This window comes from Copidosoma floridanum, unplaced genomic scaffold (assembly GCF_036245765.1).
Source record: "Copidosoma floridanum isolate Cflo_tuat_1 unplaced genomic scaffold, Cflo_Japanese_pri ptg000040l, whole genome shotgun sequence".
NCBI lineage: Eukaryota > Metazoa > Arthropoda > Insecta > Hymenoptera > Encyrtidae > Copidosoma > Copidosoma floridanum.
This window is the reverse complement of record NW_028321917.1, coordinates 4,086,061-4,103,232: the sequence shown is the minus strand read 5'-3', so window position 1 is coordinate 4,103,232 and position 17,172 is coordinate 4,086,061. Positions and strand designations below refer to the sequence as shown.

The window sequence follows — 17,172 nt, the reverse complement described above, 5'->3', positions numbered from 1 at the left end:
TAGGGACCATTACGGCATCCTACCTTAGGTACGGTACCAACCACCCAAGCCACCTTAAACTATCGTCGGGGTTAAATAAAAATATTATGCTCGTCGTGTGACCTTAAAAACTTGTTTGGACCCCTGACAAACAAATATTACATATCAAAAAGAAGTGTTTCTATTTTAAACAGAAGGTAACCATCACTTTACTATCAAAAAAGACTTTGAGATCCTAAGGAAGATTACCACTAGGTTTCATAATCAAATACCTACAATAACACAAAGCAACAATCTTTTTACACCACATTATTTGTAACTTGGAGGTGAACAAGATAGTGAGATCGTTGCGTGGTCCTTAAGGTTTTCCTTGACCGTACTTTGTGTTGCAACGTACAATTCTTCAAACTTTTTAATATTGGCATAAAAATCTAGGGTTTCTAATTTCGAAAAAAAATAAATGACTGTCATGGGTCCGTTAAAAAAAGACTAGGATCATACATAAAAATCGTCACTGGATTTCCTGGCCAAAACACTACAATTTTTGTAAATGTTTTTTGATTAATGACCTGTACTGTAAAAGTAAGTTGTTGGTCAGTTCAGAGAAAAAATTCGAATTTTTTGTATACTCTCTATAAATATACAAAAAAAAAAATTTTAATAAGAGTAAAAAGTAAGCATTGTTTCCTGTGCTTACAGTAACTAATACTCATATTTATTGTGAACAAAACTAATGGTTAATTATTTTTTAAAAAAGTTGCACTAAAAATGCATCTATGGACTTGTCTGCTAACAAAATCATGAAATCAATAAGAAACCAACATGTTTCATTCGTTAAAATTTTGTCATAAAAAACTTAATAATAATCAATTATTTTATTTGATCCCAAATACTGAAATGAGTTTTTTTACTGAAGTCGCAAATATAATAATTTATACAGTTTATGTAATAAGAAATAAAAAAAATGGTAAGTATGGAATTTTTGGCTAGCAGAGTAATCAAATCAATAAATAACCTGACGTATTTCATTCGTTACACTTTAATTGAACACAAATAATGATACAATTAAGCGTTTCATTAGAAACTCTCAGCTATGCCTTTTTTATTGAGGTAAAAAATGTGTAGATTTATGAAGTTCAAGTAAAAGGTGCAAATATTGCAAATGTTATTTTTATCAACACAAATCAAAAAATTCACACATTTCAGAGAGTCAAATAAATATTAAATCAACGCCAAAAGGTGCAACATTTTTTTCCCAAGTAATAATCAGTGATTTTTTCAGTTACATCTATATAGGTAAATATTAAGGAAGATATCAGTGTTGGTGGGGAATGTGAGAGAGAGATCCAACTTATCGTCACTTTTAGGGTATGTTATATTTACTATTTTGAATATTATTAATTTCTATAGCATCATACGTTCAAAGTCTACATGACTTTTCGAATAAGTGTAAACAAAATGTATCTACAGAACTTGTGAATTTAAATTCAGTTTTTTTTAAAAACATCAATCTTCATTATTTTTAAATAAACATATACACACTTGCGCGCGCGCGCACACGCACACACACCCACACACACATGTATATATATACTGGAAGAGTAACTGATTGTTACTTTGGAAAAAAATATTGTACCTTTTGGCGTTAATTTAATGTGTATTTGTCTCTCTAAAATGTGAGAATTTTTTAATTTCTGTTAATAAAAAGAACATTTACATTATTCATACCTTTTACTTGAACCTTAAAAATCTACATATTAGTTACTTTAATACAAAATGACATAGTTGAGAGCTTCTAATGAAATGGTTAATTGCATTGTTAGTTGTGTACTATAAAATTATAACGAATAAAATATGTCAGGTTTTTTTATTATTTTCATTACTTGGTCAGCCAAAAATTTTATGGACCGCTTTTTTTTACTACTTAAACTTTATAAATAATTATACTTGTTACTACAACAAAAAACCAAGTTCGTTATTTGGAATCAAATATAATAGTTGATTACTATTAAGGTGGTTCTTCACGATGGTGCCGTATCAAAGCGACACGGGACCCTGTGGTTTTCTAATTTTCGATTAGCGTATTATTTGCAACATAACATATGTTGTACTGGCACTTGACTATAATATCATTGCATTTACATACAAATAAACATGCTAATAAAGTCAGAGTAAGAGTTATGAAAAAAATTTTTTTTGACGCAAGGTTCTGAAAATGGCATGTACGCTCCTACTCAAGCAGACGTTGCCGCCGATTTCTGCATGATCGATAACTGATTACGTTTACGATTAAATATCGTATACTATTTCCCTGATTAGCCCATACTTTTGTTATATTATTAGAAAGCTGAAAAGTTATTCTTTCACTAAAAACTTTTTCTATTACGATCTTAAATCTACTTTACGAGATATTACATGATTTCGTAGTATGGAAAAGTAACCTACATAAGAATATATGTTAAAAGTGCATTTTTTGACTGACTTGTTTTCAAATATTTTCCTGATAAAGGGACTTGAAATTTTAAGAGAAGATGCCTTCTAACTTTAATAACAATCCCTCCAAGTTTCCCTGTAAGTTTAAGTAAATGGGTTAGGTGAAGAACCACCTTAAGTTTTCTACGAACAAACTGCACCTAACAAATAAAATATATCGGTATCCTAATGATTTTATGACTTTGTTAGCCAACAGTTTCATTGATGCATTTTTAGTGCAATTTTTTTTTTTTAATAAAAAAACAATTAACTTTGTTCATAACAAATATGAGTATTAGTTATTGTAAGTCCAGAAAACATGCTTACTTTTTGTTCTTGTTAAAAGTTTTTTTTATGCGATTTTACTACTTTTTCGTAAAATTAAGGAAGTTATAAAAGTTATTTTTGATTTTTATTGATTTCATGACTTTGTTCGTTGACGATTCTAGATAAATTTTTGTTGTTATGTGTGTAGTTTTCTATATTTAATAATTATTGATAAGTGCTTGTGTCATTATTTTCGTTTTAATGATTTATGAAGTGATGAGTAAGCGCTATGGGTCACCTACTCATGGGCGCTTATGTTATTATTTAACGTTATTTATTAATTAATAAAGTTACTAAGAGCACCCCCAGTCACCTTGTGTTATTATTTAATTATTTTTTAACTAATGAAACAGCCAATAAGCACCTCCGTGGTAATAGGATCTTGTATTATTTATCAATGTTGTATTTGTTAATAAAGTGTCCAGTAATCCTCTAGATCACCTAATGATTAGCACTTATGTTATTAATTTTTGTTTTATTAATTCATAAAGTGGCCCGTAAGTGCCCCATGTACTCTGGTGATCAGCGGTTGTGTTGTTAATTTTAGTATTATTAGTTTATAAAGTAGGCAATAAGCGTCCCAAATCACGTGACGATAGGTGCTTGTATTGTTAATTAATGTTCTATTATTTAAAAAAGTGGCCAGTAAGCACCCTGCGAGTTACTTGGAGATAGGTGCTTGTAACATTTATTCAAAAATTTGAATTTCGCGCCAGGTTACGTACCGATTTTGGGAGCACTGCAATCGATTGATATCGAGATTTGACATACATACATGTAGATCATACGTATGGCTTATTTCATTTAGGTCTGAAAGATCTATGTCTGAAGTGTTAAGGACGTTCGGTAGAGATAGCGGCGGGAAACCACTTGCGGGGCACGGGGGAAGTAGCAATGAGTGAAGACTTGGCATAGTTGGCATCGCCACACGGGTCTCCAATGTGTGAGTGTTCATGTACACACATACATACACACATCAGGTGGTGTGCACTCTGCAGAGTCTGTACGTCTGTAGTAGTGACTGTCTGCTGCGTCGATTACGGCAGCGTATGTATTGTGTATATTTGTAATGTATTTGTGCTAAAAATGTAAGTATTTAATTTTTATTCGTTATAACAATGTAATAAAAATGAGAAAATAATTAAAAAGACTTGTGACAGATATATGTACGTACAATTATATTCGTAGCTAATTTAAATAAAATTCTTGAATTTTTATGTGATTTAAAAAGTCTCATTAAAAGTGATATGTTAAATAATTAGGACAGACTCTAGTCTCTGCGATTACCACAAGCATATGATTTTGTTATCATGTGTAAAAAAACTGTATTGTATAAAAATTACCAATCAAAAATTTTATTAAGAAAAATAAATATGTGTTATTATAATACATTGTTTTGTTATGGGTACGGGTGGAACCTATGTACATACACTCACACACATATATAAACTTATGTTTTATACAGAAATACCTTAATATCTACCATAATATTTAAATATTTACTGATTTACGTCCTAGAACATTTTGAATTTCCCTCTTCTTGCGACGTTGCCGTTGCGTTTTTGTCGAACTATTATTTAATTTCCTTATTCATAAACTAATCAGACGATCATCGCGAAACTTTGTGTACATATAGTTAATAACATTATCTGTGACATATAAAAAAATTGGAGACATTCATCACGCCAATTTTTTTTAAACTAAGTTTTTATAGGTTTCTCCATAAGCGACTGTGTTAAAATGATTGAACTTTGAAATTCAATATCTCGGAAACGAAACAGACGAACCTCTTGAAATTTTAACAGCTTTATTGTAACAACAATAAGAACGTCTGGTTAAAATTTCAAAAAGATTCATCACAGGGTTCTATCTCTACCGAACGTCCTTAAGAGAAAACTTAAAATCATCATATTTGATCTGTTGAGTCTGAAAATGATGATTAGAAAGGCTTAAGAGACTGGATTTTTGTTTTAAATCATAGTTTAGCATTAGGTACGTAAAATAACGTTGAAAACCTGGGGGTACATTAAGCATATATTTGTTATTCGTGAAGTGAATATCCAAATTTCAGAATGAAAACTATATAATAGCACGGTCGCTGCAATGTGGAGGAGGCATTATGCCGTAGTGCTCCCAGCTCCCACGGCCTGACTGAGAAACAAAGACAGAAATGCAGAGACTTAAAAATACAAGCATAGACACTAGGTTTGTTCATTTATCCACCTTTAGTTTAGGCGCCAGGTAGGGTCCCGTGGCCTTTTCAATTAGAACGGACCCACCAAAGTTTTTTTAATGTATTTTTGCCTGCTGAACACGATTATCGATGGTGGGTCGCGATCCGGATGGACAATTTTTTTTTATCAACAAATTTTATAAACAAATAAAAATTATTCATTTTTTTGGAAAAAAATTTTTTTTTCCTATTCTTTAGCTCATTTTAAACGAAAAAGTTAATGTACACCATATGCCTAAACCCAATACTTTCCCCGTAAAAAATTCGACAACTTTCAAAAAATGCGATTTTTGCTATTTTCAATAGCTTGCTACTTAAAGCCCGATTAATATTTTTCAACTCAACACCTCTCAAATTGTGAGCTAAACATAGTATTTGATGAATACGTAAAGACCAATTGATTTTATTTGGTTGTTCTTATCCAGCGAGCTTGACGGTCTGTGCCTTTTTAATGTGACCGTACGGCCTCGGCGCAATACAATATATTCTGGCATTAAATGTTTGTTATCTGGACAGCCATACATAGATTGTTTTTTATGTATTTTTGCCTGCTGAACATGATTATTGATGGTGGGTCGTAATATCGAAGGTGATCAATGTTTTTTTATTAACAAATTTTATAAACAAATTGCAAAAATGTAATTTTTTCTAAAAATAAAGTTTTTTCTGCTTCTCGAGCTTATTTTAAACGAAAAGTTTTGTATAATGTTCATCTGTTATGCCCATACTATTTCCGCAAAAAAACGTGAACTGTAAAAAATTCACTTTTTCCGTTTTTCACACAGCTGCAACGTGGGGCTTTTATTATAATTTTTTACTAAAAAGTTTTTAATTCTTCAGCTCATGCAGGGGTTTAAGAATGTCTTATAGTTGATTAATTTTATTCGTTTGTTATTTTTGTTCAGTGAACTTAGCAGCTTCATGCTTTTTAACTCTAAGTAGAAAAATGCAAGACAACCCAACGTCTTTAATACTATCCCCTTCTTTTGTCAAACTTTTTGTCTTACAAAAATAGTTCGAAAATAATTTATTTGTGTTACGTATACAGTCAATTAGTAAAGTAAATTGATCAATGTGTCCCTTGACTCGATAGCAAAGTAAAATTTTAATTGCAATGCAATTTTTGAGACATTAAAATTTTGAATTTTCGTTGTTTTCCCGCAAAACGATGGGAAGTCCCTGTAGCGTTTCAGACTTGTTTAAACTTGTGTTTAAACAAGTGAGCGCGAGTATTTCTGCATGCAGTTCAGAGTGCAGTTCGATGCGTTCTTGTGAGTTCTCTGATAGTGTATTTTCTAGTAATGGCAAATACCAGTAACACCCCCCCCCAAAAAAAAACATGTTAATATGTCTAAAAACATCAGAAAATAGAGCTTATCGATTTTCATGAAAATTTTAACTATATTCTAACGATAACAGTATTCGGTGTTATTTTTATATTACTATATTTTTCAGATTACTCTGAGTCAAATTTGAATGAAAGTATCACCAAGGCTGAAGAGTATTTGGTATGTGTTGTTAATAAAAATTCAAAATGCAATAGCTTTGATGAATTGCGTGTATGGTCTTATCATCATCAAAAACAGTGCTTAATTGAAGATCTACCTCCGACCTTTAATTCTATCAATTTGCACATTTTAAGAGCATATTTCTTAGTATATTATCAAATTAAATGTTTGAATGTTGATGTTAAACAATTAGATCCGAAAGAGTTTGGTTACATAGAGTGTGACGATCTCCTTATGCCACGAAAAATTGAAACTTTAATTCCACCTTACGAAGAATTATTACAACCTTGTTCTTGTAAAGTATGCAGTAGAAAAACCTGCTTATGTGTTGCAGAACAAATACCGTGCTGCACTTTTGTAATTGTAAAAAAGAAAACACATGTAAAAATAAGTACAGTGGAAAATAAAATAACAAAAATTGTGGTAACTTCGTAAGATATGTATATATGTACAAGATGCAGTATACTATAAAATAGATTCTAAACAAAGAAATGTATCGTACCTTAATAAACTACGTATTATCACATTATTATACTTTGGGGTAGTCCTGTTATATTTTCTTAAATTTTATTTTGCGCACATTGATAAGATCAAAAACTTTTGATTACTGGTTTATGCTAATTTGTTGACAACAAGAAACTGACTACACAGCTATATATATACTACCATAAGCCCCTATATAAACTGGAGAATTAAAAACTTTTATGTAAAAAAATATATTAAAAGCAAAAAAAAACATTATTTTTAAAAAAAATTACATTTTTGCAATTTGTTTATAAAATTTGTTAATAAAAAAACATTGATCACCTTCGATATTACGACCCACCATCAATAATCATGTTCAGCAGGCAAAAATACATAAAAAACAATCTATGTATGGCTGTCCAGATAACAAACATTTAATGCCAGAATATATTGTATTGCGCCGAGGCCGTACGGTCACATTAAAAAGGCACAGACCGTCAAGCTCGCTGGATAAGAACAACCAAATAAAATCAATTGGTCTTTACGTATTCATCAAATACTATGTTTAGCTCACAATTTGAGAGGTGTTGAGTTGAAAAATATTAATCGGGCTTTAAGTAGCAAGCTATTGAAAATAGCAAAAATCGCATTTTTTCATACTGCAATGCTTTCATACTGCGAAATACTGCGAAAAATACTGTTACATTGTTGTATCTAATTTTGACGTTTTACCAGTGTACACCATATTTTATAAGTATTCAATTAAATTAAATAAAATCAAATACCACGAATAGTGATAGTCAACACACTATAATAATAATAATAATAATAATAAAAATAATAATACTGATAATAATAATAATTATTATCATAATTATTATTATTACTACAGAGTGGAGTGCAACGAGCAAATATAAAAACGCAAGGTAGACATCAAGGACCATGAGATAATGCTTACTTGCCTACTAGTGAACACAAAAAGTATAAATTTAAGCTGTGATTCTAACGACAGTGAAGATTCATTAAAAAAAAGTAACTGAATGATGTGGCATAATGTCGAAAAGCCAGAAGGCTATACTTTAGTTAGTTTGAATGTGGTGGCTTTGTTTAAAAATGTACACTGGAATGCTGTAAAATCGGCCATCGAACAAAAATAATATTTCTTATGCCACAAAACAGAGTTACCAGTTCAAGAATTTTTGGAAGTGTAAAAGTTCATCATAAATAATAACTATTTTATTTTTAACAAAGTGTTTTGCTGACAAGTGCTTGGCAGTACCTAGGGTAGCCCCAGTGGTCCGATTTTAGCAGACTGTGTTAGGTGATATGGAAAAAGATAGTATTATGACTAGTCCAGTAAATGTTCTTTAGTGACTCAGATATATTGATAACGTTTCAATGTATATCCCACAAAATAAAATAGATGTTTTTTTAAACCATTCCAATGATTATGATCAAAATATCAAATTCACAGTTGAAATACCAATCGATGGTACGATTATTTTTTTAGACTTTGAAATAAATGGCGAATAGATGGTGCATTGATAAAAAATTGATTTAAGAAGCCCACACATGCAGGTTTAAACTTAAATTTGTATTCTCATTCCTCATTGCCACAAAAAATTGATGTTGTTTATGGTTTGATCGATAAAGCTAAGTATTAAATTGTCTGATAAAAGGTTTCAGAATAACAATCTGTGCTACGTATGCTCTGTGTTAATGGCTAATAATTTTCTTTCACATTTTTATAAATACATCAGTTTAAAATTAAATTAAATAAATAATCAGAACAGTCATAAAAATGATGTTGTAAGAATTAAAAATTTATTCTATTAGAAGATATTGGAGTGCTATTCGCTACGTGCACAAGCTGAAAAAGCGATCGCAGCAATACCTGTGCTAATATGTGAAACTAAACGATATGTTTGTCTTCTGCTAGCAGACTACTAAGCATTACTATCATCAGAAAGTTATGTGTTTATACATGCATTGACAACCATTCTATGGGTTAAATTTTTAATAAAATTATGAGTAGTATGTACATATTTTACTCATGCATGTTCACTTTAAAAACGCAATGAAATACATCGTATACTGTGTATTTCTTAGAGTTTTTAGCTGGGGCCTGATCCTCTAAGCGTATCGTATGAATGTGTGTACATACTGTGTGAACACGCCAGTATAGGGCTAACGGAGCTCTCTGATTGGTCAGAGGAGGTCTGTGTTGACTACATTGCAAACTAATAAAACATATCACGTATCACACAGTACACGGACTTGTGTTGAAGTAATGGAGCTGTTCACATAGACATTTTTTGCTTAATTCAATGTGAACGTTCATATTGAAAAGGGGGTTCCACTATTCCGCCAAACTCAAATTGAGTGAACAGACTGAACAGACCTATACCTCTTTTTTCATCAGGCAACAAAGCCTATGGTCGCAACTACGTTGACTGACAGAGAACACAGCATAGGTCTGTTCAGTCTGTTCACTCAATTTGAGTTTAGCGGAGCAGTGGAACCCCCTTTTCAATATGAACGTTCACATTGAATTAAGCAAAAAATGTCTATGTGAACAGCTCCAATACTCAAGCGCTTATAGTGCTTGTAGTACGAATTTTGTCTTTAGTTATTCACGTAGAATTGTACCACTTGAGACATTGTATTAATTCGTGGTATAATAAACACAGAAGCTTTCGTGTATCTATCGAGGTGCTGTGTTCCTATTAGTCCGGGTCGTAATCTGGAATTCGTGGGAGAAATTATTTGGATAGGATTTTTTTGCATGATCTTTCGCAAAATGATCACCTAAAAACGAATTTGCATGTTGCCAGGCTTTAAAGTTGTAGGAAAAATGTTTAAACAAAATTTTTTAAACAAATTAAAAATATTGTTTACTTTGCCCTGGAAAAATTTTTTTTAGCTTTTTTGGACAATTCTAAACAAAAAAGATGTCTTGCAAATTTTCTCTAAAATCAATACTTTTCGAGATATTAATTGTACAAAGTTTAAAAAACCGTGAAAATCGCCACTTTCAAGTATGAAAAACAACAATAAAAATTAAAAATTTTGATGTTGCTAAAGTTCTCAAATATTCTTCAAACATCCTTTCACAAAATCCTAAGGCGTTTCCGGATGTTATTTTGTTGCAAACCCTTCATTTTTAATTTACAATCAAGCGTGTGCATCGTTACGGTCGGCCGCTGCTGGCCGCGGCTCTCATGCTCCGAGAGTCGGCTCTCAGCGGCCGACCGTAACGATGCACACGCTTAATTGTAAATTAAAAATGAAGGGTTTACAATAAAATAACATCCGGAAACGCCTTAGGATTTTGTGAAAGGATGTTTGAAGAATATTTGAGAACTTTAGCAACATCAAAATTTTTAATTTTTATTGTTGTTTTTCATACTTGAAAGTGGCGATTTTCACGGTTTTTTAAACTTTGTACAATTAATATCTCGAAAAGTATTGATTTTAGAGAAAATTTGCAAGACATCTTTTTTGTTTAGAATTGTCCAAAAAAGCTAAAAAAAATTTTTCCAGGGCAAAGTAAACAATATTTTTAATTTGTTTAAAAAATTTTGTTTTAACATTTTTCCTACAACTTTGAAGCCTGGCAACATGCAAATTCGTTTTTAGGTGATCATTTTGCGTAAGTTCATGCAAAAAAATCCTATCCAAATAATTTCTCCCACGAATTCCAGATTACGACCCGGACTATATAGGTATCAAGCACATATCGCGAATATTGCCTTCTCCTGTGCCCGACCAATAGTTCCCGTTTTTCCCTCGGTGGCGCTGCTTCAAAATTGTGCAGGTAGCGAATTGCGGGAAGCAGACAGGGAGGGGAAACTATCCGTCAGACTCCATTGTTTATAGTAGTTGTACTAACCTACCCAAAAATGTCCACACTTTCGATTACGGAAAATGCATTTGTGTTCAGCTTGCGAGTACTTAACAAAACATCAACTACATGTTGTGAAAAAAAAAAATAGGTATAATAGTCTTGACGCACACATTAGTTAACATTCATTTACACGATGTATTTTTTTCGAAACATTTTTATCGTTGAGTGAATAAGGTGAAGAAGAAAATACCTGGGCAGTTTTTAAAGAAAAAAACTAATTTATTTTGTCTACCACAGAATATCAGATTATTACAAGAAAAGAAATCATTATTACTATTATACGATTGATTAAAAAAAAAAAAATTGTTTTCACTCAAAAATAACTGATTGATTTTATAAGTTGACGTCGTTTGCAGCTGATATCAGACACCCTATGATAAGGACCCATACCCTTCAATTTTTAAGTTTTCGGGTATACCCTCCTTTATTTTAATGCTCTTACCCCCTTAAGTGAGTTGTCAGTGGTTCAAAGATAAATTAAAGATACACTCGTATCCTTCTTTTTCCAGCTGCTGAAAAGTTGAAATTTGACATACAAGTTTTGTATAATTAAAAAAATGATTTTAATCATAACTTTGCTAAGAAAGTAGTTTTTCTTCCAAAATTATGTTTAGCTGTAATTTAATAACCGAAAAAGATGAATCCTCTATAAATTGTTTACTTAGTACGCAAAAACAAGTAGAATATGATATGGATAAATGTGGAAGATTGATTTATAAATCAAGCGATAAATCCGTGCTTGCATGTTTTTTTTCTAAGTAGAAATTTGCTCTTTGTGTTAACAATACATTTGATTGTATACATTGTAATGAAAAAATTTTAATTTGATTGTGTTATAACTGAGATGAAAGAAAAAAAAAATTTTTTTTAAACAAGCTATTGTAAAGTGAGATAAGGGTCTTAGAAAAATTTATATCAACGAATCAGGTTTTACATTTTATGACAAGTGTAACTATAGTTATTAAAATTTAATTTAATGATGAGAGCATTTTGTAGAAATTTTCCAGACTATTTTTTTTGTTTAAACCAATTTTTGGTTATATGTATGTACTGTAATATATGAGCTAATAAATTAACAAATGTACAATAGCATTAGACATTATACAAACTTACAGGAGTCTATAAGTAAAAATGTAATTCTTACCTTCAGTGGCCTCTTAAGTGTTACTGTTTCAATGGTCGTTGTCTGAGGCATTTTGAAAGGACTTAAATCAGTAACTGAAATAAATGAAATTAAATAGTAAAATTAAATGGTCAAATCAAAAATTTACAACAGAAAACTAGAACTAAAAATTAGTTTGAAATGAGAAACTAAGATCTAAAAAATAATACAATAACTATTTACTTAGTTAGTTTGCTTTTTAAGGAGTAATAAACAAAAGATCGTAGAAAAAGGTCAATTAATCTATTATACAGACAGGTCAAATGTACAGTGTATAAATGTATTTTCACACACATATATTTTATTGAAAAACTTCATGTATTTACAAATTTTCGTTTTAAAAAGTTGACCATAAATTTTGTTATGATCACAAAACTATGGAATACTTTATTAGACACTGATGCAATTTTAATACTACTGATGTTAATTCAAAACTTTTTTTTTCCTTTAATGTGCAAATACACACCTATAGAGTTTAACACAGGGAAAACATGAAATGTCACCTGTCAAAGCCTATAACAAACCCGAAAAGCGGCTCGTTCTTTTATAGGTATCCACAAAGGAAATTCCAAAAGGTGGGATTTTTATAGGTCATTCACAGAGTAACAAAAGTACAAATTAACAAGATTCAAAGGCAGAAAAAAGAAAATAAGAGAAAGGAAACGCGAGAAACGTAGACTTACACTCTGAGATGTATCACAAATCACACAATGTCGACAAGAGACGAGTAGAAAATTAGTCTTTCCTTCCCAGCAAAAACAACAGCAGACGTTAGTTACAAGGAAAGAGAGGACGTGCGGGTGGGAATTTCTTTTTACACAGTGTGAAAATTGTATGCAAACCCGCACTGCACGAGCACATCAGACCATACAAACCAAACTGTCACCGAATTTTCACGACAACTTTACGCAATGGTAAGACATTAATCATGGCACGCATGAGACGTGGAATGATGATTAATACTGTATTACTTGGTTGTGTATCTTCACTTGTATAAGGTGTAGATGCACCAGTATTGGTATATTGAAATCGACAACTGTTTTTATGCTTTGAGTGCTCTTTTGTTGAAGCGATGAAGAATAACGATCTGACTCGACTTCCTAATCCTAACCGAACTAAGACTAAACGTAGGTATAACAAAATATACGTGTGCACTTATATGTTTTGTTCTTATTTACAGTGTTTGTTTATTTGTATCTATACATGACACACATAACACACTTCACAGCTATACTACATAGACACAGTAGAGTTTGGACTTGGGAGTGTTGGGACTCTTAGGAGTATAGAGTAACCACACGCATACAAAACTTTTTAAGTATACATATACGCAGTTTTTTGTGTCGTTATATATATATATATATATATATATATATATATATATATATATATATATATAAAACTGCGTATATGTATACTTTAAAAGTTTTGTATAAATATATATATAAATGTACCTAAGAGTAGTGGTATGGAACTCGCAAAATCTCAAGAGATCGTTTATAGCAACATCCGCACTTGCAGCATCCATCGTTGCCTGCTCCGCTACATTAACAGCAAAAAGTAAGGGCAGAAAGAAAGGACAAAGAAGGAATCTAGAAAAACTCCATTACACTCTGAACTCTATACTTCTACAGTCTATATATGTACTGCGAAAGACATCTTTTACGATGTCTTTTACAAGATTTCTTTCAGAAACTTCGTAAAGTCATCTGAAAGATTTCTTGTGGCAACTTTCTCAAGTCATCTTTTGAAAAGACATCTTCCAAGATATCTTTAACAAGATTTTTTTAAGAAACTCTGTAAAGTCATCTAAAAGATTTCTTGTAGCAAATTCCTGAAGTCATCGTTTAAAAAGACATCTTCGAAGACGTCTTTAATAAGATTTCTTTAAGAAATTTTGTAAAGTCATCTGAAAGATTGCTTATGGCAACTTCCTGAAGTTATCGTTTAAAAAGACATCTTCGAAGACGTCTTTAACAAAATTTCTTTAAAAAATTTTGTAAAGTCATCTGAAAGATTGCTTACGGCAACCCACTAAAGTCATCGTTTATAAAGAAATCTTGCAAATTTCTTAAACAAGAAAATATGTAATATATGTATGCATAAAAGAGATGTCATGAAATAGTATCTTTAGCATTTATTGTCAACCTATATTATAACATCAATCCGTACCTGTACCCGGTGGAGAAATATCTTCTATCATCAACCAAAGTAAGAGTATTGAACCATATATTTATTTATAACACTTTGTTTTCATTAAGCTATCATGTGTCCAAAGTACATTAATCTAAGTTTGATAGGTAATGTTTAACATGGTTATATCAATGAACGGATTTTTTTTGAGTTTTTTTTTTAAGTGAACAAGCTACAACATTTTGTTATTTCGATGTTAATTACTCATTATTGAAAGAAAACCGTTTTATTTTCTATTAAACAAGCAAAAAAATGACGTTGAGTTGTCAGATTTTATGAAACTTTGAATAAAATTATTACAAATTCTCATACAAAAAAAAAAAAAAAATGAAAAAATCGATACTGAGCCAATAATTTTAGATTCGTACAATGTTGAACACTATGCGAACATTAATGTATGCTTATACATACATTTCTCTAATATGACAATTCAAAAGCCTATTCTTTTACAGATTGAAAAAGTTAGTAACATCGGTGGTCATGACATGCCAAAAAAAGTGACAATAATAATGGAAAAAACTATACAGATCCAGTAGGAGCAAACCAATGTCACATAGTCTTGCAACTTCCCATCAATAATTGAAGATAAACAATTTAAATTTCAGACATCCTGTAAGAAAATTACAAGTTCCATCAATTGTTTATTAAAATATTATAATTATTGATTATTATATATATTGTTTGAAAAACAAAATTTAGTGTTTCATCCGCAAATTAATGAAACAAGTAGTAAAAAGACAGAGGTCAAATTAAATTCAAGCTTATTAAATCTTATAACTTTATTATGTTGTCAGTATTCAAGTACAGTTTGTGAAATATAAAGTATTAAAGTTATAAAAGATAATAAGCTTGAGTTTAATTTGGCCTTGGTCTTTTATTGCTTCAGATACTATTTGTATACATATCTCAAAAGATATCTAAAAGCCTTCTTAGGGGATTTTTTGAAAGATATCGTAAAGACGTCTTTTAAGATTTCCTAAATAAGACTTTAAGATGGACATTAGAAATCTGCAAGATGTCTTTAGGTTTTCTTTTGGAAATTCTTGAAGAAATCTTTCATTTTAGCAAGACGTCTTGTAGACATCTTTAAGATTTCTTTGTGTTTGCTGGGTATAAATTCCCAGTACCTCAGACCTCTACCTATTGAAAAATATAATGGGAAGTGTAAACTTTTATATGCCATAAGTATCGGCGTCTCAGTCCTCAGACTGAGAGAACCAAGGCCATCCATAAAGAACAGAACAGAATAGAACAGGGAAGTGTAAACAATTTATACTCGATTATACGCGTACCATTTATACAGAAAACTGCGACAACATATAACTTTCATCAGATAAAATCAATAAATCATATGATCATAGAAAATTTGTTACTATTAGAGAGACATTTTTTTTCTTGATAAATAAATACGATGTTTAAAAATTTGTTACATTCTACAGCAATTCTTACATAGGTCATTCTACGAAAACCAGCATATTTCAAAGGCCAGAATGGATCAACACTTGAATTGGATTTGTAAACTTTTACACAATATTATTTTCATATTGTCCGTGACAAAAATAAGCTAAAATTTTTTTGACCCTGCTAGATCTGCACGAAAAAATTTGAACAACTTTATTTTACTTTTAATAAACAGGAGCGTTAAAAGCTTTCGAAAGTTGAAATAATTCCGTTTATCGTTTTAAAACAGAAATTTTAGAGTATCGAGTTTGTTATAAAATGACCCACGTCATAGACCGGGAAAAGGGGGTTTGTTGAAAAAAGGCCAATCGCGATATTTTGACAAATTTAGGTTCGTTTTCATACTTATTAATAATAAATCTAAAATGCAACAACTGAATTATGGCAGGTTTTTTTTTATTCGCCGGTAAAGTTGCAAAAACGTATAGTTTTTTTGCAATTATAAATTTTTTAACCATTTAGAAAAAAATATTTTCAAAAGAACTACAAAATGAGACGAATTGAGCTCAATTTGTTTTTTTTTTTTTTTACAAAATGCAAAAAACCGCTAAAAATCGATGTTTTTTAAATAATGTTTTCAACAAACAATTTTATACCTAGACGTCCTAGATTTTAACAAACTGTAAGCTGCAACGAGTAGTGTCAGTGGTATTTTTTTTGGAATTTTTTGTGCATATTTTTTGCAAAACTCCGTTTGTCTATTAAAAAAGCACTTTTTTGCAACTGAATTATTACCTATATGGTAAGTCGTAGAGTATTGTATTTAGGCTCATTTTCTTCCTTAAAAGTTGTACTTCCGGTCTTTTTTTTATAGCTTGTCTATTTTTGCAACTAGGGTCTTGCAAATCGAAGTGCAAAAAAGTGCTTAGTTGCAAAATCAATTCACTCAATAAATATAAACATAATCGTTTCAAAACTTTTGCCATTTGATTGGCAGAATAAAAAATACTTACTCTACGACCCTATTGGATAATTTGTTAGTATTACATTAATTATATTGCTATAACACGAAAACAATCTATTTGTTTATTCATTTTTTAACTTATGTAGAAAAACTTCCCTCCCAAAGTTCAAAGTTGTACCTTGTACAGAGTTCTCCCGTTCTTGACTATATATAGGGAAACAAGCAGGATGCTGTACAGGTTAAATGTTCGCACTTTCAAAGGAAAGTTTTAAGCTGCAAAAGACTAACTGAGTTTGAAAAAAATAGTTAAGGTATTGTCATTTCCTCAAAAATATGTTATCGAAAGGCTTTTATCGTATTAAAATCGTTGAACGTATAAAAAAAAATAAAAATAGAATTGCACCCATAAGGCCTGTGTTATTTTTCCTCCAAGTGACTATGTATATATATCGCGAGAGTCACGTGACCTTTTGGAATCCCAATGTAGGCTGCTTAATGAGTACCTCACGCACTCTCCCTGACGCGCCTACTTGTGCCCTCAGTAGACTGCCTAAGTAGGGC

The 17,172-nt window shown here is 30.9% G+C and overlaps 1 protein-coding gene across 1 annotated transcript in view; it reads right to left on the bottom strand.

Moving 5' to 3' along the window:
• The window catches only part of LOC106640182 (transmembrane protein 47), a 74,184-nt gene extending 60,890 nt beyond the window's left edge, over window positions 1–13,294 (bottom strand). The window contains exons 1-2 of the mRNA XM_014354126.2: window positions 12,737–13,294; window positions 12,036–12,109 (exon numbers count right to left, since the gene is read on the bottom strand). Of these exons, the coding sequence (XP_014209612.2) occupies window positions 12,036–12,086 (51 nt within the window). The 5' untranslated portion in view covers window positions 12,087–12,109; window positions 12,737–13,294. The remainder of the gene's footprint in view (window positions 1–12,035; window positions 12,110–12,736) is intronic.
• Between the last annotated feature and the right edge of the window lie 3,878 nt (window positions 13,295–17,172).